This window comes from Vigna unguiculata, chromosome 3 (genome assembly GCF_037176805.1).
Source record: "Vigna unguiculata cultivar grain cowpea cultivar isolate G323 ecotype 2 chromosome 3, ASM3717680v1, whole genome shotgun sequence".
NCBI classification, from domain to species: domain Eukaryota; kingdom Viridiplantae; phylum Streptophyta; class Magnoliopsida; order Fabales; family Fabaceae; genus Vigna; species Vigna unguiculata.
The window spans coordinates 44,210,746-44,234,817 of NC_140794.1; the positions used below are offsets into that span (position 1 = coordinate 44,210,746).

General features: G+C 31.5%; 1 protein-coding gene across 2 annotated transcripts; it reads right to left on the reverse strand.

Moving 5' to 3' along the window:
- Positions 1–508: 508 nt before the first annotated feature.
- On the reverse strand, positions 509–12,630 carry LOC114178042 (5'-3' exoribonuclease 3-like). Of its 2 annotated transcripts, none has more exons than XM_028063720.2 (23): positions 12,217–12,630; positions 11,996–12,098; positions 11,826–11,902; positions 10,862–11,053; positions 10,642–10,761; positions 10,414–10,476; positions 10,102–10,245; positions 9,815–9,979; positions 8,940–9,017; positions 8,748–8,834; positions 8,202–8,492; positions 7,917–8,012; positions 6,112–6,207; positions 5,963–6,033; positions 3,959–4,087; positions 3,796–3,872; positions 3,659–3,699; positions 3,492–3,566; positions 3,199–3,356; positions 2,045–2,149; positions 1,878–1,953; positions 1,615–1,697; positions 509–1,196 (listed from the first exon to the last, which is right to left on the reverse strand). In XM_028063720.2, exons 1-23 carry the CDS (start codon positions 12,418–12,420, stop codon positions 752–754), a joined length of 2,976 nt encoding a protein of 991 aa, XP_027919521.1. In that variant the 5' UTR covers positions 12,421–12,630; the 3' UTR covers positions 509–751. The 2 variants fall into 2 exon arrangements, with proteins under 2 accessions (XP_027919521.1, XP_027919520.1); XM_028063719.2 differs by having other exon boundaries at positions 2,045–2,161.
- Between the last annotated feature and the right edge of the window lie 11,442 nt (positions 12,631–24,072).

Sequence of the window (24,072 nt, forward strand, 5' to 3'; positions counted from 1 at the left end):
GGGGATTGAATAAGGACCACGAATGCCTATTAGGAAGTAAATAACTATTAAGGATCGAAAAATGTATTATGGATTTTTAAAGTATAATATTTGACTACAAACCCAAACTTTGGACATGATATAGTTATATAGTCACTCTATATAAATGTCTAAAGAGAGAATTAGTTGTATTTTGTTAAATTTAAATGTATAATATTTACAATAGATGAATATTTTTATAATAGAGAAGTACAGTAAAAAAACTTTGTAAATTTTTATATTAATTTATATATATATATATATATATATATATATATATATATATATAATTCTTTGCTGATAAAAAGAAAACAGATTTGGAATGTGTTCTAAAACCGGATTTCGATATCCTGTTGATAGCCGAAAAATCTCATTTCCTGAACAACCTCATTTTATTATATAATTTCCCATCATTTTCATGCTCAATACACCAGTAGAAAATAATAAACAGGCAAAAAAACTGAGTAGAAATGATTTAAGACATGCAATCTAATCCAGGAGAAATCAACCAATTGAATAGCCAATATATCATGTAGGGAAAATGTCATGAAACCTGAGTTCTAGGGGATAAAATTTTAGATTCATCTACTAAACGGAAAATTGGTTTAACTATTGTATGGACTGGACATAACAGTACAACAACTTTTAATTCAGGGAGATTAATATTCCCCGAAAAATATATGGTACAACAAGTTTTAATTTGTGGGGAATAATATTCCCCGGATAAATGAAATTATCTGCGATTGTAAGGTGGTGGCATTGCATCCTTGTTCCGTCGTCTATCTAATGAAGAATAGTGATTGGACGAATGATGGGCATGCTCCCGGTGCCCACTTGCGTTGTTTCGGCTGTGGTGACTAACTTCATGACGATGCCTCGAATGGTAATTTCTTTCATGATGATATGATCTAGAGTTATGATAGTCATCTTTTTGGTTAGAATTTGATTGCTGACCTGGTGGGAGGTTTTGTTTAGTAGGAACAGCATCGTGTCCTGGGCGTGATTCATAAGACACTGGTTCTCGATGACCCATTGGTGCGGGATAAGATTTAGGAGGTCCATTATGCGGCCGGTGGCGGTAACCAGTAGTGTCAACCTTTGCCTGTAAGGAATTCACCACAAGTCTATGTGCAGCATCACCAAGCTCTCGACCAGTAATAGATCCTGGAGGGTTTTTCCTGAAACAAATCATAAGTTTAAATTGGATTCTGTGACTAATGAGTTATATTAAAGTAGAAATAGGACGGAAAATTGGCAAAAATCAGAGAAACCCATGACGAAGTAAATCCCCTCAAATGGGATGAAGCCAAAGGATTTGTGGTTTTTTATTTTTATTTATTAAAAAGTTTAATAAATATTTAGAACACGAAATTTAAAAATAAACTGTTAAGAAAAAAGATGTTTAGTTTTGTAATTAATATAAAATACTTTTGATAATTTATTTATTCATTTATTTTCAATTTTTGATTTATCCACATTACACTTTTTTACTTTATTTCTTATTTTTCTTTAGTTATTTTCATTTCATTCCTCCTGGTTTCTTTGCTCCAAACTATTTCACATGGAATCAAAACAATGCATAAAACAAAGTCTTACCTCCAATTTTCAGCATGGTGTCTCCTACCTGAATCTTGATGCCATAAAACAGGTTCAGGTTGTAGATCTCCAATTGTAACAGTCTGTGTACAAAGCACATAATTTTATTTTTCAAATACGTTACAGAATAAGTAGATGAAACACAAGGAGCAATGTTACTTTAAACAGACCAGTGCCTTTATGCGGCAAACGTTGAAATTGAAAACTAAAAAGGGAAAGGGACTTGAAAATTGGAGTAAATACGAAGCTACTAAATTTGATACCTTTTTTGGAAATTTAACTCCTTGTGGTGGTCGGGTAATGTGTTCATGTGCATCTGGGAGTCTATATATTGCACATCTGAGCAACAAGGGGCAGATAAGATAAATCATAGCAACTTTCACCGTAAATGGTGTCCTTACGAAATTATATCCAGTATCGAGAAACTTACATAACATGATTGTCCATGATATCTTCCATGCTTGCAATAGAAGACCTAAAGATAGGAGGGCAAGGTTCTCCACCACATAAGGATATGTAACCATTCATTCCACCACTGCATGTATTCCTAAATAACATCAGAAAATAGTCCGGCAAGATATTAAAATTTCAAATTTGAATGTGTGTATGTATATGAAAAAAAAAAGTATACAAACTTGACAATTTCATGCATTTGAAAACTGCTGTGACTTTCTATAGCAGCATCTAGTGTGCTTGTCTTTGGGGAAAAAAATCATATCCAAGATACGGCAAGGCCCACTCTAATTACCATAATATATTAGTATGTTTTACCGTAACAATGTGCCATATCTAAGCATTTAAGTACCTAAAACATAGATAGTACTAATTCCAGTCTAGCACTGACACAAATGACAAAACGTCAGCTATGGGTATAACATGGACTTGAAAGTTAACATGAATTGGTACGATGGTTACTCCCTTTAACAACAAGCTTTTAAGGGTGGATTTTCCAAGTGCATGGCTGCTAATCAACTAGTTGTCAGTGTCTCAAAAAGGGCTAGCTATAAAGGTTTCTGATTGGTGAAGGGTTCTAACAAACAAGGAAATGGGTGAAATTACACTGAGTGTTGTTAGCGAAAGTCATCAACAAATAAACTCTTTGAGGTGGTGACCTGATCGGGATTGCGTATTTGCGGTGCCAGAGCCTCAAATCAAATATATGGGATGCTCGATAGATAGAGTATTAAAGTGTTTGGTTCTCTTCCCTTACTTTCTTACTTTTTAGGTGACTTTCAAGTGCTTGGATGCTTATCACAATCTTGCACATTATTTTGTTTCACTAAGTTAATTAATGTCTCAGACATGTGTATATCACGTTCAAGCTTAACTTCAAATTAAAAAGTAGGAGATCCCTAATGTACAATTCTGTATTACTTTTTTCTTAAATTACATATGCATACTCCATACCAATTCACAAGTCATATATTATGGCTTGTCATATCATAATCAAGAAAAGTTGCGACTCATGGCCATAAATAATGCTCAACAGATGTAACAAATCGACTGCTACGATCAGAAAGAAATTTGATTAAAACCTTATCATCCAAATATATTATTAGGAAATTGCAATGCGTCACTACCAACCTTTCTTTTGGATTGATTCTTTCCTTCACAACAGCCCGTTCACTGTCTGACATGTTTTTACACTTGTTGCCGAGTGTACTTATGCAGGCAGATAGAGGGTGACAAGAATTCACAAAGAGCAAGTCGAACATTATAGCATTCCTTCGCTTTTCCTCAGGCTTTTAATTTTTTTAATAGAAATTGAATATGGAGAAAAAATGTAAACTCAAATTAGTAAACATCATGGAGGGGGGAGAGTTGAGAACAGCAAATTGGACCAAATGTGAATTTAAATTCAGAGAACAGAGACATACTGTTAAAAAGTTTTCAATCTTTTGAACTTCTGCCAGAAGGCGCCCTTCATCAATAAAAGGCAACTTAGCAATACCCTGCAAAGAAGAAGGATGGTATTGTATGAGCTATGATGCAACCATGTCTAGAAAACACCGGAAAAAAAGGCAAGGGTAAATCAGGATTGGACCTGCCAAGCATAGCGTTTGCCATTCATGTCCACTTCAAAGTCTGAGACACAACACTGATATTAAACGGGGAACAATATTCATAATATAGTGGAACTTCTAAAACTTAAATTAATATCCCAATTTGTTAAAGACATACCAATTGGATAAAAATCAATAATTGGTGAGCTTGGATCCGTCATAAGTCTCCTATATGGCTCAGGAAGAGCATGAGAACTGCAGATATCATAGCTCCAATGTTAGACTAAGCGAATTTAGGAAGCTACAACTCCTTACAAAAATAAGTTGTGCAACAAGCAAACCTTGCAGCAGGAAAGACTCCTAAAAGCTGGTCAAATGGTTTGAATGGAGTACCCAGATTAAAGCTAATATCAAGTTCACCAAGGCCATTGAGATCAGACGCAAAGGGGGCATAGTGATAAGGATAAAACCTGTTGTAATAAAAATCTAATTAAAACTAATAAAATAAGTCATGCAATTCTTGTAGATCCAATCCGGAAACCGGATGAAGAAAACATATAAAATTCACAGGCACGCATGAATAACAAGTTGAGAGTCATGCTCAATCCAAATATTAGTCCATCCCTTGGAGAATGCAACGTCCATAGCCAGAATCACACCCACCACCTCGACATATAAAGCATTGAACACCAACATATGAAAAGAAATAACCCACAATGGAAGCATGTTGATCTCTAAAAGTACCCCCCCACAAAATATATGAATACAATATATACACTAGTAACGTTAAGTTTTCTAAAATCACAAGTTTGCAAAACAAAGCACTTTGTCCAACCACTGCTAACAACATCTCTAACATTCTTTCTACTAAACATTCCACCACTGGTTGAAATTTATTGAAAACTACTAAATCAAGACAACCTCATTAAATGAGAAGAGATTTACTAAAAATTTATCTAAATTTCAGTCAATAGAAAAGTGTTCAAAAGAATCTGCTGTTATCATTTCTCTTGACCAATTGTAGTTCGTAGACTAGGAATCTCAATTTTCCATTTAAAATCAGACATCACTATCTCTAAAAAGATGTGTGTGCTTGACATTTTAGACAAAAGTAGATGCTAAATTGGAAGCCAGGCAATACTTTACGGATCGGAATATTCCATATTTAGAACCAGGTAGATAAAATTGTTTAAAATCACACATCGACTAAAAATATTATACTATATAGTTGCAAACCTCACCTTAAGATCCTATTCTCCAAGATTGAGTTAGACTCAAAATCTACTTTCTAGGATAATATCCAAGCTTACCCAAATGAGATTTTGTTAGATCAATTGTGTCACCTACTATTGGAGCACTATTAGACAGCACATAAATATTTATTTCCATGCTCAAGATGTTTCGTCATTGATAAAGTGTATAGATCTCACATAAACGGGAGATATGATCAAATTATGGTATACAAGCCTCACCTGACTTAATAATTGCTTTCTACGAACAAAATAAAAGCCTCGTCCCTTCCCTAGAACCCATGTAGACATACAAAGAGCTAATATCCCCAACACTAATCCTAACAACATATACACCTACTTCAAAGTACTTTCTCAAGTTCTAAATAAATTCAATGATCACAGATTGCCATAAAATTTTAGCCTCTTCATTTCTAGTAAAACCATAACAGTCTATCCAGATAGACCATGGCCCCCTGTTACGAAGGTTTAAGTGAGGAGGAATAGATAAACGACAAGGGATCATTACCCTCGAATAGACCATAATCATGTCATAGTCGAACAAGTAATTAGTTGCAAAATAGGGTACAAAGAAAAGTAAATAGACTGAAAAGGAGACGAGGAATCAGAAATTGGAAGAGGCCACTGTTGGGGGAGCGCTAGTTTTTCAAGCAATAGTGTACTGTTTTCGTTTCGGTAGTCCTCTATTCTGCCACCACCCTGGTCTGGGTCAGGACAGAAGAGTTTCCAATGATTATATTCTATAATCCATCTGAACCAGTTTCTAACATAAAATCAAGAATAGGTCAGAGGGACTTCAAACACTGATACCTAGATTTCACCGAAAATATTAAAGCACTATGGTCAACAAACTGCAGCAGAACAGTGAAGAACAAGCCAGGAACAGGTTATTTGCAAGCATCACGCATTGCATAATTTTGGTGTCAACCAAATAAGAGTTAAAATTCAGCAATCAACACTCGGAGTTGGGTCATCAGATATTTGGTGAATGGGAGGAAAGAGAAATCACCTCTAGTGCCATATTAAAGGTAAAGGAAACCCAACATAATTTAAGATTCATACAGTTCTTCAGAAAGAACTAGAAAAGGAACTGACCAATTCCAAGAACAAACACCTTCATAATAATAGTGCATCACCCAACATAGGCCTTCAGTGTATTTCAAGACCTAAACAATAGACTGCAATAAGAAAACATTGACCTCCATATGAACCAAAATTAGTAACACTTCAATTCATTAACTTACAACATCTTTTCGTATAGCTTCAAGTTCCTCAGGAGTTTTAGCAGAAAACTTTTCCTCATAATACCTCTCTTTCCAGCCTGGTTCTCCCAATTTAATCTGTTGAAAACAGAAATATAAGATACAATGAAGTGAAATAATTTTAAAAGAAAAAGGAGAAAGAACTTTTTACAAACAAAAAATGTAGTATAAGAGTCACTATTGCAAGCTCTATAAATGGATGGGTGTCATACTTCTCAAAGGAAAGCCAGTAATAACCCAGGTACAAAAAGAATTTAGAACGTTTTGCACGTAATAAATCCCCCAAAAAAACTAGTTTGGCGCTATAAGCTAAGGATAGCGCAACTATGTGCTAAGAGGCCATAACTTTCACTTTTTATAGGTCACATGGCAACAACTCCAACCATTCTCTCCAGCATACATGAGTAATCGTTCCAAAAGAATCAACACTTTCAGATAAAAATCTACAAATGGATAATCCTTCTGAGGCATGCACTTTAAATTCGACGCTCGTTCTTTGAAAGTAAAGCATATGCAAATCCATAATTTAAAAAATTAATAAAGATCAAAGGCTCAGTTAATTTTCTTGAGTTTTATTTTATGTTTTTGATATATTGAAGGTTCAACAAGGACTCGACTGCAAAAAATTCTAAGAGGAAAAAACATGAATACTATATAATAACAGTGATAAAATTAATTCATTTCAGTTTGTTTTATCAGTTTAACTATTAAATATTTCCTTCCATTTATTTTCCTTAATAGAAAGTTAACTAATCAGCATCAGCATAAATAACAATCTGGGATGCTAACAAACTCCCAAAATTTCCTCAACCTAAATTATAGTTTATACAGTGTCAAACCAATTACACTAGCAAACAAAAGAGAATACCCACAACCACACAATGGTTGTCAAATTGGAATTCATATCATGAATTGAAAGATTTATTTTCAAAATCATGAATGGAACATTATGAGAGCTTCAGCAATTAAAATTTTAATATCCCAAAAAACTCAAAAGTTCCCCAACATTATACATTCTACATAGGGAAAACAAATAACAATTACCAACAACAAAGACTTATCAGCACAACCTACCAACCAAGATTGTCAAATTGGAATTCCTATTGCAGATTGAAAGATACATTTTCAAATCATCACTTGAAACGTTATAGTCAAACGTAATATTCATGATCAATACTAAAAAATGTCATAACAACTTTTTAACAGAAACATTATTAGTATTTTAAAGTGAAATAACGCTCTCCATAGCTAATAAAGTGAGAATAAACTTCAAAATAATGGAGAAAAGACTACAGGAGCATTTACTTGTACTATCGTTTCTAGTTTTCACTTTTTAGTGACAAAAATATCACCTTGCTTGTAATCTGTTTACTGTTTTCAAATATTTGTAAAGGAAACAAAGAAAACCAAAAAAGTTGTTCAGTGTTTTCTGAACTTTGCAAACAGAAAATAGTTTGGAAACAACATAAGAGTTTTGTAATTAGACAGTTAAAATAGAAAATTAAAACAGGAAACACCAACAGATAATCCAAACTCGGCTCCACAGCACATAAAAATGTTTAAAAAAAGAAAATATAATTTAAAAGGATATGAATAATACAATATTCACGCAATTCTAACTATCATGATCCCCACTAACACTAGGTGGATATAGGAAAATTACTGCAATGTAATTAAATCCTTAAGGTTTAATCAAATATTCACAGGCAGGAATATTTACATACTATTTGTTACTTAAAAATTCAAATAAAACCACCAGTGAAAGTGCATTGGAAAACTGAACTTACCTTGTCCTCGTCAGCATTTTTGGAGTTGAATACATCAGATTTCTCACGAAGTATCTCTTTCAATTTTGTTTTCAGTTCATCTTTATTATCAAGAACCTGAAAGGAAAAAGAATACTAAACTCAATCAGATAATAGAGGAGACAATCGGCTCATTGTAAAAGCCTTACAACTTAACAATGAAAAGATAATAAAGTGAATCTAATTCCTCGCCAGGCTCGTACCCAGTAAAAGGTTAGCCCATATATTAGTTCTAAAGAATGCCTCTCCTGAAGCAGGAAAACGTACTTCAATTTCAAGACTATTCTCAGCTTCAACAATAGCAGCAGCAACACTTGCTCCTGAAGATAACCTAGCAACTTTCTGAGGCCTCTCAAAGGCTTCTTTTCGGTCTTTTCTAACTGATGAACGAAAATTAGAATGCCTGGATTGTTGGAATGGTGAAGGAGTTGGAGCCGAAGCAAGACGAGAACCATGAAATTGTGAAACTGCTACTAAAGAGTCTGGTTGAAATTGAGGTTTAGCATCATCTCCTCTTCTTGCTTGTGCCTTTCCTCGCTTTATTTTCTCTGTTTGTCGCTGAAAGCAGAACAATAAATCACGAAGAAGAATCACTTCAGAACACACTTGAACATCTATAACTAAGAAGAAATAAAACATATAGGCTTATAAATGTTTAATATCTCTCACTCCTCAATATTATGACTAGAGTTCAGCAGTCATACTTCCTTAATTGTGTGACATATAGACAGAGGGTATAAGCACTAATTGATGATCTCTCTCTACCTCTATGCAGTCCTTGAAGGGGAAAGAAAGAGATGCAACTAAACAGACCTGGTGTAATTGAGCTCTTTTCTGGAATATTTTATCTTCATAAGATCCAATAGCCTGAATGAAGTGTTCCACCCTGCTCAAATTTATCTGAAAAAAGGCAGTGAAGAAAAGAGACAAATTATAAATAAACATAATTTAGATGTAAAGAGGCATAGCATATCAACACAAATCACCTAAGTTACCATCACATACCGTGCTTCCATTGGTTAAATAACCACCAAACTCCCTAAATTCTTTCTTGTATACTGCAATCAGCAAGTTAATTGCACCCTAGGTAAAAAAAGTCAAAATCCCAACAAATAGATCAGTTACACGTTCTCAACCAGCATATAAAACATTACACGTATGATTAGATGATACAAAACCTATATCATAACACCATAGTTACTGCCACACAACAAAATTTAAGAAATTAATATGGATGGTAAGGATTAGGACTTCTATATGCCTTAACATTAAGCCCATTCTTGAAAATTCTTACCCATTTCTTTGCACTAAAAATATTGCAATGAATTATGCTATGATTACTTTTGTCTTAATTGATCAACTCAAATAAAACAACTGAAGTTTGAACCACAGATTACATTTTCTAATGATTGTGTCAATAAACACATTGGAGAGGTCATATTGACATGATGGCACCCTTTGGCTTGCTTCATCCTAGACTACAAAATCCTGCATAACCACTCACACGCTTTGAATTAAGTTCAATTTCAGAGAAAGGAAAAAGGAGTTTGATATTTTATTAATGCTTCAACCCAAAGCAAAGCAATTCAGTCTTGTTCGACCAAAGAATTTAAGCTTTCTCGATAATTAGTTCCTTGTTATTTAGACAAAAGAAGAAGCCCCTCATTTCCAAAATTGACCCAAATTTTTAAAATTAGCAACCAAAGTCCAAATAGGGGGTGAAACAGCACCCATATATGTCCAGTTAGGCTAAGTCAAGGAAAAAAACTCGATAATTAATGCTTACAAAATAGATGACCAGTCCTGAAATTAGATTCAAACCATATATATAGAAAATAAGGGAGAGGGAGAGAGGTAACAAGAGATCTACAATGCCAAACCTCACGAATCTCTAGTGTAGGCATATGAGGTAGGAAATCATTGCCGACGAAGAAACACATGAAGATGAAATCATCAACAATGCATTCAAAATCAATCTTGAATGGAGGATTAGGTATCCTCATCTCATACTCCAGATATTCTCTCAGAGTCCAAATATTCAGGAACTGCAAAAGAAAAAAATATAATATATATATATAGGAAGTGAGAATTAAGGGGTAAAGTAACAAAATTATGTTGTCATATTCAACAACTTTATGAATGTATGAATTTCAAATCAAACCCAGACCTGGAATGGTTTTTTGGCCACAACAGCCTCTCCTTTTTCATCAAATTCTCCTGCCTTCCTTTTTGCCTTTCCTTCACAGTTTGCCGCAAAATGACCCATCTGACCACAGAGGAAGCATTTGTCTTGTCCAGGAGTAAATACAATCTGCAAAAATACATTATTTACCAAGAATTCAATCACAAAATCTAATGGAAAGCCAAAATAATTGCATGAAATTTTATCAATCATTCTTCACCGTCAGCATCATGTATCTATTTAACTACTATAATAAGCTCTAATTCAGGGACAAAGAACAACTCATTGGACACAAACCTCTCTAAGGATTGAAAAATGAATTTCATGGGTAGCCAATGCCAACATAATCAAATCAGCATCCTGACATCAGAACACCAAATGGAAAGAATAAGTTAATTACATTCATGATAAATAAAGCAAAGAAGACACCAAGTGAAAGTAAAAAAGAAATTGGATTTTCTTTTTTGAATTAACTAAATCAAAGATGAATTTTGAAGAGTAACAAGTTGGAAGTAAGATATATACCAAACCATACAGGCAATGCCGTGTATTTGGATCGCAACCTTTAAGATTTCTCTGCAGACGGATATAGGAAATAATCTTATGCTCCCCTTCACCAGGAACATTTGCATCAGAGAGGATAACCTTCAGTCACACACAAACCATAATATTAGATTACATCCTTCTATTGAATAAGACACATTAGCCACAGTCACACAGTTTATATAAAATGAACTCTCTATACCTTAATATTTTTCCATCCAGGGTCATTGTTCAACCTAAGATGAATATAGTACTGAAGTGCAATTGACAAGACAGCCATAAATTCAGTTCCAGGAGTAATGACATTTGAATCAAAAGTCTGTGACTCTTCTTTAGGAGGAAGCTTTCTGCCCTCCTTCTCAAATTCTTCCCTTAATCTTGCTTCTTCAGCAGCCTAAACAAGAGAAAAGAAGGCAAATATGGGCAAAATTCATATCTAGCTTGTAAAACATTTCACCAGTATCGTGAGACACCAACAACATTAACCACAAACGAAGTAAAGAAAGCAAAAAACACTAGCAGTTTCCCCCCAGACAGTTTCAACAGAACTTATATTTTACGACAACACTATCTCCCACTTCAATAAAGTTTTACCAGTATATGTAAGCCACAAAAATTTAAACAAAAAAAGTGTATAGATAAATGGATAAATACTCAAGCCCAAGGCCAGAGCATTCACCATCTGCAATGTCTATCAGTAATCAGACAACCCTAAAGTTCAAGCATTTATTTACCAACCAACAAGCATTGCATGACATTGATTCAACTAAATTGTTGATAACAACAAAAGAGTGCAAACAATGTTTCAATTGTAGATCGTGGAAAAAGGCAGAGAACAAATAATCTGCCATATCATATAGCAGGTCACAAGATGGTTGAAATATAAAGTTTTACGCAAACAAAAATACAACACATAAAATTTGGCATTATAGATTAACTCAAAAGTTCAATTTGCTGAAGACTTGTCAGAGATGACAAGAGGATGCACGCCACATGCCACAACCACAACAATGATGGTAGTCATAGTAGCGGACGGAGATGCAATCGGCTATTTAACAACAGAGTGTGTAAGTTCATACAAAGTCCACAACAATTGCAAGATAGAGATGTAAAATTCAAGCACGCACCACCAAATGAGTGTTAAAAAATATATGCAAAAAACATACCGCATCAGCAGCATCTTTCGCAGACCTAAACCTCCTAGACCGTTGCTGGTTCATTTTCGCCCTCGGCGCAACACCGTCTACGAGTCGAACCAAACAAAAACAAATAAGCCTCACCGTAACCAAGGTAGCGCAATTACAAAACACAAAAATCACAAGAAACAGACACACACCAATAGCCATGTAGAGCAGCTTCCGAGGCCGCACAATGACGAATAACCTGTCAATGTAGTCGAACATACACTCAAACACCTCATCAAACGACGTCGGAGAGGGCTGCATACAAACAAACAAAGCGTAATCGTACACGTTCACATTCTTGAAATTCAAGCAATGATAAATAGATTAATTACTTAAGTTTTGAAGAGAAAATAGCGAGATTGAGAAATGTTACCCTATCCTCGGGGTGAAAGCACGGATGAATGATGCCGTTCATATCGAGGTAAAGATTATCGTATTCGATGTTGTTAGGATTCTTCTCACTCGTATCGACCGGGATCTTAACGCCGTCAATGACGACCGACTCCTCTTCAATTGCGTCCACAACCACCATCGGATATTTCTCCGCCAGCCATCGATAGAAGGCAGGGACACCCATCGTTCAGTCGCGAACTCAGATTCAGTTCGCCGAAACCGAAAACCCTTTTTATCCAATCCAAACTCACTACTCTCTCTAGTCTAAACGGAGAAGAAGAATATGCGAAATAGGCCAACTTTGATTCCAGAGCGCGGGCGCTGCTCCTTCTTGTTGAGCTACTACACTCTCTCGCGCGTGTTGGATTGCTAGGGCAAAGAATCCGACCGTATGAATGGACGATAATACCCTTTCCAAAATTCGTTATGTGTTGATGATTTTGACGATATTTTGAGAGGGAAAATTTATTTTTTGACAAATTTTTACTATGCTTTCTTGGACGAAACAAAATTTAGTGTGGTTTGAAAAAAAAGAAGAAAAAAGTTTGATAAAATATCATAGTTCTATTTTGAGTGATTTTTAGTCTTTCTGGAGGTCGGCGAGCTTTTATTGCGTCGAACCCTCGTTTTGCCATGTTAGAAAACAAAATAACATCATTGTTGTTTTATTTATTAATAAATATTAATTCCTTTCGTTCATTTTTTTTTCCATGTTAAAATACAAAATAATATTTTATTTCTTAATAAAATATAAATTATTTTTCTTCTATATTTTTAATGTTTTTATTGTAATTTCGTATTGTTTTCAACAAAACATAATAGTTTACTTGAACACTACAAAATTAAAGTACATCATAATTGACATTTGATCGAGGTGATAACAAAAAAAAAATATTAAAAAAATCAGAAAAAAAAAAGAAAACGTAAAATCATACCAAATTTATAATAAAAATATGTCATATATATAAAAAAAAACATATGGTGAAAAAATTAAATATATATAAAAAAATAACCCAATGTAATAAAAAATTAAAATTTAATAATCAAATTTCTCACTTTCACAGCCTATACAAAATTTTTAAAATTTACTATAACTATTTAGAAACATTTGCTTTAAAAGATTTATTACTAAAATTCTTTAATCTATCCCGATCAAGCTTCCTTGTACCAAACCAAAATATTATTTTAAAATATAAGATTTTATCCTTCTTATTTTAAATGTTAACCAAAATTATCTTTTCATTGGTTTTAAATTAATTTCATTGATATTTTAAATTTTACTTTATTAACGATTAAAAGTTGACACAATATTCAAATTAATTTCATCGGTATTTTTAATTTTATTTTTCAATTAAATTATTAAATTATTTATCTTAACGTTTGCAAATTTGTTTTCTATCTTCTTGTCCTCTTTCACCCATTATTTTTCCACTTCTATCTATCTATCTATCTTTATGCCCGAAGACTGTATTATAAGTGAGATTGAAGATTAGGATCATAAAATTTTGGGAAATTTCATCGTAAAGATGATAATAAATTGGAGGTCTACACTTTTTTTATAATTTTTTTTTCCTTTTTTCTTTAATCTTCCATTCAGAAGTTACCAACTATTGTGGATGGTGGAAGGAGCAGGGTAAGAGTTCATTTGAGTATATAAATATGTGTTTGGATTAGATTATTTCAATGGAAATATAAGAAAAAATTACGGGTATCAACGGTAAATGGATTAGATTTTATTGGAAAGTCAATTTGACTTATCCGTATTATGTGAATTAAAATATAAGAAAAATATATGATTTTGGTTGAAGAGTAAGTCTCACTTGTCATTAGTATCTTATTCACATTGTATTTGTATTAGCGTATGCCAATCAACTGTGTTTACTTCATTCGATTTGAGATTATTTGTGAAAGTGGATTTGCCGGTGTGAATACCGACAGATTATTGAAGAGGCAGAGAGTGTCGTGCTATCCCAAATTCATTTAATTATATCTAATAGAAATTCATAAAAATAAAGTTAAGTATTTTTTTATTTATATAATAAAAAATGTTAAAATATTTTTATTTTTTTATTATCTTTTGAGTTTTTTAGATATTTTATTCATCTTTTACTTTTTTTTCTTCTTTTGTTTATGAAAGAAAAGTGGCACAAATTAATTATTTCTTCTTTTTTATTGTCTGAACTATTTTAGTTTAATAGTTATTATTATTTTTTATTTCATTGACATCTTATATATTCATTTTTTTAATATAAAATAAAAAGGTAATGTCCTATTTTTTAATTGAAAGACTTAATCAGTGGCGAAACTTAGACAAAAAATTTGGGAGTGTCAAATTATATTTTTTATTTTTTTAGTTAAGAAAAAACTCTTCATTCTCTCTTCATTTCTTCTACTTAAAACAAACACACATAATAGTATAATTCAGAAAAATATGATTATCATTCATTATTATATCATGATACCAACCCATGAATACCATTTTAAATAAACCTTTCGTACCTCATCAATCTGATTTGGTGAGTATTGTGAAATTTAATGACACTTTTTTCCGAATCGCGTTCTAATGAATTTTTAAATTCATTATATGTAACTCTAGAAACTTTAGAGATATGTAACGTAGATGCAATTTTTTTACATGTTTATCACAAACTTTCCTCCTTCAAAAAAAGAATTAATTCTTTTACTATTTATCATAATTATTCTAATATAAAGTTATCATCTGTCCTATATAAATTCAAAACTTTACAAAATTTACCATAGGTAGAAAAACACAAAATCTTTAAATTTCATAATTAAGGGTTATATTCTAACCTCCGTTTCTAATTTATCTTTTTGTAATTTTTTCTTTTCACACACTTTCATAATAACTTACATGGTAGAAAAATTTTATAACAAAAACGAAACCCTAATCTCTTTTATAAATTAATATTTCCATTACATTTTTTATTTTATTTATTATTATTATTTTCCATAATATAAACTTAATATAAATAATATATAATTATAATTTAAAAATATATATATATATATATAAATATATATTAAAAAAATTCCAAAAAATTTTGGGGGAGTCGTGGCTCCCCCCTGTCCCTTTAAAGTTCCGCCAGTGGACTTAACCGTGGTATTAAAACCTGGTTCGTGTGGTGGCAGACTTAGATGAGACCCTCTCAAATAAGCATGTCCCGTTAAGAAGAACGGTGGTACAAATAAGGGTACTCGTGGCTTAAAATACTTCCGCTCGAGGGGAAATTACCAATGTGAAGGGACTCACACTAAGCGTGTCTTGTTAATAATAACGACGGTACAAGTAAGGGTACTCTGGCTTAAAGTGTTTTCGCTCGAGGGAGGATGAAGACTCATAAACTCATTGTCTTAAAGTTTTTTATTAAGAGTGGTGTCAATCTCTTATGTGTGGATTGTACTTATGTTTCATTGGTGTTGTAACTCCCTAATGATCTTCTCTAGAAAGACTTAACATTCAACTCCTTCAGTTATTCTCAAACATTGTATTAATGATCTAATTGTTTAATTAGAGGAACTCTTTGTTAAGGTTCAAGGAATTAGAGGTAGACAATTTCATATTAAATTTTTTTAACGTGATTCAATAAAACTTATTCAAATATGGGAATATCCAATAAGTAAAATAAATGAAATTATAAGAGTTTACTTAAAATGGGCTCCATATGAAATATAACTTAAAAATTATCCATATTAAATGTAATATGATTATTTACATTGAAAAGGAAATAGTTAAAACATGTAGTTCTAATTCAATTATTAATGAGTTGAAGAATATGAAGAAATGGAGGTTTATCATTTATAGTTATATTTATACTAAATTATGTATTCTTTTTATTGTACTAGTGATAGTAATTAAATATATAAATTTTGAGTGTATTATTTTCACTTCCGAAAAAATATTGATTAGGTTTCATGGTTGGGTATTTCCATTTTTGTATAAGTGATGTGAGAGTGATTGTTGTTCATGCATTCTGTGTTTGAAGTGTCCTTTACTATTATGGAACCACGTTGCACACTTGCATGACACTCTCACAGGTTGCGCATGTAGCATGTATGCAGATATTCGTACATCAAATAGTTATTCGTGGATGAGGAAAACCAATTCCACACCATTGGAATCAATTTTGTGGAGGTGAAAATTGATTCTCTACCATGAACCAATTTTGTGGAAGTGAAAATTTATTCTCATGGGAATCGCTTATGGTATTGGAGAACCTATTTTGGTTGTTGGGAAACCAAATTTATTTGTGTTTTTTATGGCCGCTTTGTTATAGATTGTGTCGTGGTCAAGGTGCAATCTTTTGGAGATTTGTTGGTAATGGTGGAGCGACTATCGTGGGTGGTTACAAAGGTGGTGGAGGTGGTGTTATATGTTAGTGGTTTAGGGTGGTGTTTAGTTTGTTTGTAATGACAGATGTGGATTTGTCTTCTTGGTATGCTTAGGGTGGTGTGATGGTGTGGTGGCTTTAGTGATAGTCAAATTCATCATTTACTCTCCTTCCTATTATTCTTTCAAAAATAAAAATCTTTATATTAACTATTACTTGTTCACCATGACCTTGTTGTTGTTGTTTTAATCTAGTCAATTTTTTATATTGCATGAATTATGTTGTATTAAAATTGTTCTAAAATTATGTCGATAGTATTGTATTTAATTTTTTTATAATTGTATTGTTATATTTAATTTTAAATATTTGAAATACATTATTGGCTAAAAGAATAAATTCGATCAATATTTAACTAATGTATTTGAAGATTATGGATGTTAAGGATTGTTTTCACAACACTAGTTTTATGCTTAGTAATTAATTAGTGTATAATTCCTAGTTGGCTAATTTAAAATATTTAACATTAGTGTAGATGTAAATTTAATAATTGATTAAACATAATTTAATGACAAACTTAATTACAAAGTATGAAATTGTGAATTTGAAACGGAAAATATTACGTTAAAGTAAATCACAGTATATTAAAAGCTATATTAACATAAATTATTTTTAAATAAGGTTGATATAAGGTAGTTTTATTTTGTTTCAAATATATTTTTATTATAATTAAATAAAATTTTAACTAAGTTTTAAGTTTTTAATAAATTTAAGTATTTTTAATTAAGTGTTTAAATATATTTTTTGTCTATTAAGTATTAAAAAAAGGTTTAATTAATCGTATAGTACCCAGTTTGGGGCTAGTGTGTCAAATAGGTACCCCGGTTTTAAAAAAATGTCAATTACATCCCAACTTTTGAAAATTGCTTCAATTAGTCCCGTTCAGACAAAGTTGACTAACGCCGTTAGTCAACGTGTCACGTGTCAATTTGTGGTTTTTTTAATTTTTTTTTAAATTTTAATTTTTTTTTAATTTTTAATTTTAAAAAAAATTAAAAATTAAAAATGCCACGTGTCAAGTCCCTGTGTGTGACATGTGGCATTGTCAGTGCCACGTGGCATTGTAATGCCACGTGTCAGTGTCACTATCAGATGTCATTGTGATGATTTCGATTTAGTTCCCATTTATGTTTTTTTGTTTCAATTTAGTACCTACTTATGTGTATTTGATACAATTTTGACCTAATAATTTTTAATAATTAAAATATTTTTTAATAAAATTAAAAGTAATTAAGTATAAAAGTTTTAAAAAAATTAAGTATTTTATATTTATATTAAAATTCAGTGGTAAAAGTCATTTTATTAAGTCATTTTTAATAAAAAAAAATTAGTATAACATTCATACAAATAGAAATTTTGATTTAAAATTAGTAAGAGACAATATTGTTCTATTTTGAAAAAAAAAATTAACAAAACATGAGTACTTAATAAAAAAGCAATTAATAAAGTAATATGTTAAAAAGTTATTTTTAATAAAAAAATATTAGTATAACATTTATACAAATAATAAATTTGGTCTGAAATTGAGAGAAACATTATAAATATTAGTACTTAATTTTGTAAAAATATTTATACTTAATTATTTTTAATCTTATAAAAAATGGATTAAAAAAATATTTTAATTATTAAAAAAAAAATTGGGACAAAATTGAATCAGATACACATACTTATGTACTAAATTGAAACAAAAAGACACATCTGGGGACTAAATCAAAATCAACATAATGATATCTAATAGTGACACTGACACATGGCATTACAATGCCACGTGGCACTGACAATGCCACGTGTCACACACAGGGACTTGACACGTGACATTTTTAATTTTTTTTATAAAAAAATTAAAATTAAAAAAAATTAAAAATTGAAAAAAAAATAAAAAAAACCACAGATTGACACGTGGCACGTTGCCTAACGGCGTTAGTCAACTCTGTCTGAAAGGGACCTAATTGAAGCAATTTTCAAAAGTTGGGATGCAATTGACACTTTTTTAAAACCGGGTACCTATTTGACACACTAGCCCCAAACTGGGTACTATACGATTAATTAAACCTAAAAAAATAAATTGAGTCAACCTTTTAATTATATTTTATTCACTCAAATTGTAGATTTCTTCATTCAACGAGAGTCAACTCACCTAATGAGAGCTTGTCCCTTGACTCTTTGTCAAACTCGAGTTTAGCTTTTGCTCAGCTAGAGTCTGCTTGTGCAGCGAGTAGGCCCCCTTACTCTCTGTGAAACCCATAGTTGGCACTCGTCCAACAAGTTTGCATAATGAAGACAAATAAATTTGCATTTCAACTGACACCAAGCAACCAAAGAACTCAACTCATGCTTCCTTCACACCATCAACACACCAAATACATTCTAATCAACTCATTAGATACCCAAAATTGTAGATTCCAATATAAACTTAACATCTCAAAACCTCTTATTAACATGCAAGTCACATATTTCTAATTCAATCAGGTTCCACGTTAACAAAATCAACAATTTCAAACATACTAAGTGTTTAAAGGTTCATGCATACTTATGAATACTTAAATTCAACCAATCTTATAAACCAACCATCATACCACATCAACAATCTCACACATAACATGTTAGCTAATTCAAAATACAACACATCAATTCATAAATTGATGAACACACAATATAATACCAAAGCATCACCGATGGAACTTTAAATATAATTTACTCATATGAATTATTCATTACTTTACAAATTAGTTATTCACTCAACATCGTGAACATGTATAAATTAACATTAGCTTCCTTTACCTCTCACTAACTTTTCCCAAAGTTATATTTATACTGTACTCCCAAATCACAAGCTTTATATTTGAACTCTAATTGGTTCAAAACATTCCTCAACATAACCAATTATCTTCCTCGTTGTAACTATTTTCTTTATCTCCTCCGTCATCAAAGTATTTTCTCCATAATATCCTCAAATCTCACTTCACAATACTTTCCTCTCAAAATCCTCCATGCAAACCACATATAACGTAGGAAATTCCATGGGAGACCCCAGCCACCGACGCTCCAACCAGCGTGACCGAAAACACAAAACTAAAATGGTACCTATAACATCTTCTTCGATTGCCAACATCTATCTCCATTTTATCTATTTTCGCTCACTGTCACTGTCGTTAGGAGCATTGGTAGAGCCACCGTTGACGTTGGCAATATCATCTCCCTTCTCCTTGCATGATAATTTTCTCTTCTTATATACACTATATAATATTGCTCCTCCATTCTCCTTCCTTTAGTGAGATGCTTCACCACCACTAATTGTTACATGTCACTACCTCACCAGATTTGTCATTAAAATTTGTTGATTGCAACTAACTGATCGCAAACATGGCCTGGGTTGGCCCTATAGTAGAGACGGGCTAGTCTGGGCTAACGGCCAACATAGGCTAGCTTGGGCTGACGACCGAAATTGGTCAATCACCAACACGAGTTGGGATGACGGTCGACACGGGCAGATCAAACCTGCCCGAGTTGACGATCGACATAAGTTGGCTTGGGTCGATGATTGACAGGGGTTGGCCGGAGCTGACCTCCGACACTCACCGACCTAGGCCTGACTGCCAACACATGTCAATTCGTGTCAACACATGACATGGGTCAGCCTGAGCTAACAGTTGAGATAGGCCGAATCGGGTTGATGACCAACATGGGCCGATGATCGAGACTGGTCGGGCCAGGTCGATGACCGACGCAGTCCGACCCAGACCGACAACCGACTCGGGGCTAACCGAGCCTACAACTGCCCATGCCCTAGACCGATAGTCGAGACGGGTCAGCCTGGACCGAAGGCCGAGATGGGCCAACTCGGACCAACGACTGACTAGAACCCTTATTAGGTTTTTTAATGTTTAGAAAAATAATATATTTGTATTGTTTAAGAAGAAAGTTCATGAGTTAACCCTAACCCATATGATTTTTGTGGAGGTTTTGGCCTTGTGGGTTTTAATAGGGGTCTTTTTGGTTTTGAGAGCTTTTTTTGGCCCAATCAATGTGGGTCAAGGCCAAGCCTTTGCCTGAGAATTGAACCAAATTGATAGTTCTATACTTAAAGATGCAAGAAGGCTAATATCATAAACCGTTTAAAATTTTTATATTTATTAATTAAATAAAAATTCAATTAAAAGATCAAGAAGTTAGTTAAGTTTTTTTTAATATGAAAAACCAATGTTGTTTTGTAGTTTGAGAAGATAGAAAAAGTATTGAAATTACTTAAAACTTATTTGTTACTAATTATTTATATTTATTCTTTTATTCTTTTGTGAAGTTTTCGTTTGTGGAATGAGAGTTTTAATTAAATTTGTCCAACAAGAATGGTTTTGAAACTTTTATTATAGAGGTATCATTATAATGTTTTCAATGATAATTTCAATTGTGAATAGGACATGCTATTTTATCTTTAAATTTTTATGCATTACATGGTTTTTTCAACACAACTGTTGTCCTGTGTGTAAATACGATGATATAACAATCATCATTCATTTTAATTTTTTTATATTAGTTTTGTTCTGTGCTCATTATCGAACAACTTGCATATTTCAAATTCTTACACAGTCCATCACACAATCAATAATATAATACTTGAATAATCAAAGAATAAATTGTTATTTTATTATTTAGGAAGATATTCATAACTCAACATGATTTGATATAATAAATGGTATAAAATAACTACAAATATAAAAAAAAATGTAAAACATAAAAGTCATATCTAGAAAAAATAAATTAAAGAATTAAGTTTAAAAATTATTCTAAAAACGTCTGTGTTAGTGTGTGGTCAAAGTCACTAGCGGAGGTTAGAAGAGGCATGTGGAGTTCCACCAATCCTTTTGATTTTTTGTTTTAAATTATACGTATTTTTAAAAAATTTAAATTATGTATACTTTTAAATTTTTTAAATTATATATCTTTTAAAATTAGATAGTAGTATATCGAAAAAATAATGGAAATTGAATTAGGTTATTTATTTATTTATTTTATAAAGTATAACATTTAATTTAATAAATAATAAAACATTAAATTAATTATTAATATATTTTTTATTTTCTCTTCCATTTTTCTTTTGATTTCTCACATGTTGTCTTCATATATCACACTTACTTGTCTTCTTTTGTCATTGAAGAAAAAAACAAAGTTAGATAGAATCTCATTATTTTTGTTCTCATTTTTTCATATTTTCTCTTTCATTCTTAAAGAAAAAAAGACAACTCACTTCTGTCTCATTTGATATTGAAATATTTGTTTAATATTTAGCACTATTTTTTATCTCATGATCCTTTTGTATATTCTATTTTATAAATATAGAAGAACAATAATATATTATGTGATTTTTCATAGTCGATTTATAATTGTGACTTAATTATTATAGTTTTTATAATAATTGTGTCTCTTAATTTTTATTGGATTATGATAAGTTATTCTTTAGTCTTAAACTTTTTTTTTAAATAGGTATATTGATGGAAAACAAAAAGAACAAATTTATTTTTTAAAATTGATGAAAGAGAGATAATTGTTGGATATGAAAATAGGACAATAATGTTCCTCATCGCGTAATAATAAAATGAAAGTTTGGGAAGACTTGATTAATCTATACATGTTAATAAAATGGAAGATGAATACAAATAACATGATTATTTACATTGAAAAAAAAAACTAAAAAATTTAATTATGATTTAATTATTGATGAGTTCAAAAATATGAAAATATATGATAGCCAATCCTTTAGATATGTGTAATTTCTTTTATAATTATAACTATACTAAATTATATATTATTTTTTTCTTTGTGTAATTTTTTTTATAATTATAACTATACTAAATTATGTATTATTTTTTTCTTGAATTAGTGACACTAATATTAAATATATAAATTTTAAGAATATTATTTTGACTTTCTTAAAATTTGTTGTGATTCGGTTAAAGTTGACTAAGTAAATTGTTTATCAATCAAGATATATTCAATAAATTCAAAACATTTACATTCATCATCGTTGATGAATTACTCAAACATAATTGCCTAATGTACATTAGTACATAAATTGACTTTAGTTCCTAAACAGAAATAAGTATAATCAAACTTGTATGCATTCCTCTCAACATTCATATAAAAATTATATATAATTTCAAAAGTTAATAGTAATTATGTAAATAAACATTTATTAACTAATTTAATTTTTTTTTACAAATAAGAAGCACAAAGCATATATGGTAAGGAAAAATATAAATCAAGATTAAAATACTCAATTCATAAGTCATGACATTGAGGCCAAATATCATGTTAGGTACATTTTTAGCTTTTAAACAAACATTTGCTTCTCCTCTCTTATATCTAATACTATATACAATTCTGAACTAATAAATGGCAAGTTCTTTAATTTCTTAATATTTTTGAATCACTTCCATTCAAAAAAAAAATTCTACAACAGGAAACAATGGATACGTGTCAATCTCTCAGAATTTTGAGCATTAAAATTTAAATCAAAAATCAAACTCTCTCACTATTATTTCTGACCTAACGTGTCCCATACACAATTCCTCATTCTCAACCTCTTTCAAACCTCTTCAGCTTCTTCTTTCTCTTTCTCACATTCAAACCTCTTCAGCTTCTTTTCTCTCTTTCTCACTCGCACACATTCAAACCACAGTTTCTTCTCTCTTTCTAACTCACACACATTCAAACCTCTTCATCTTCTTCTCTTTCTCTTTCTCAGTCGCACGCAACATCATGGTTTCCAGATAAACTTCATATTCTTCTCACTCACAATAACATCATGGTGAAGAGTTCATCTTCTTCTCAAGCAAAGAGTTCATCTTCTTCTTATATTTTCTTTTATCTATGTGATTTTTGTGTTGATGCTAAATTTTTTTTTTGTTTAAATGCTTGAGATGAAGAGGTCGAAGACATGCAAGAGTCTTAAAGAAACACCAGACATTTTTTGGGTTATTTCTTTGTTCCTGATGATTTTCAAGTGTTATTTTTCTCTGAGATCTACATATTTTGGTTGGGTGAATTTTTCAGATCTACTTTTCTTTGTTGACCAAATGTGTTGGATCGAGGTTTTTGTCTCATATCTATTGTTGTATGGATTTGTTATTCTCAAATCTACTTTTGTTTTGGTTGATTTTTTCCTCTGATATTCTTGAGCACCTTCACGAGACTTAAAATAAGGTAACCACTTCTCATTTTATTGTTCTTCTACCATGTTCTCAGATCTACTTTTCTTTTGTACGAGATGTGTTAGATTTAGGTTTTTCTCTTAAATCTATTTCTCTTTTGAATGGTTTCGTTGCTCTTAGATTTTCTTTTCCATGTATATTGTTCGATGGATTTTTTTTCTCAGATCTACCTTTATTTTGGTTGATGTTTTGCTATGAGAACCTTGAACAACTTGACGAATA

Bases quoted from the DNA above. Each gene is read 5' to 3' on its own strand.
- LOC114178042 (XM_028063719.2), bottom strand. From the start codon at position 12,420: ATGGGTGTCCCTGCCTTCTATCGATGGCTGGCGGAGAAATATCCGATG. The intron at 3,873-3,958 runs GTTTGCTTGTTG...TGATATCTGCAG, and splicing joins GGAGTCTTTCCTGCTGCAAG to TTCTCATGCTCTTCCTGAGC. The intron at 3,700-3,795 runs GTATGTCTTTAA...GTTGTGTCTCAG, and splicing joins TATTGATTTTTATCCAATTG to ACTTTGAAGTGGACATGAAT.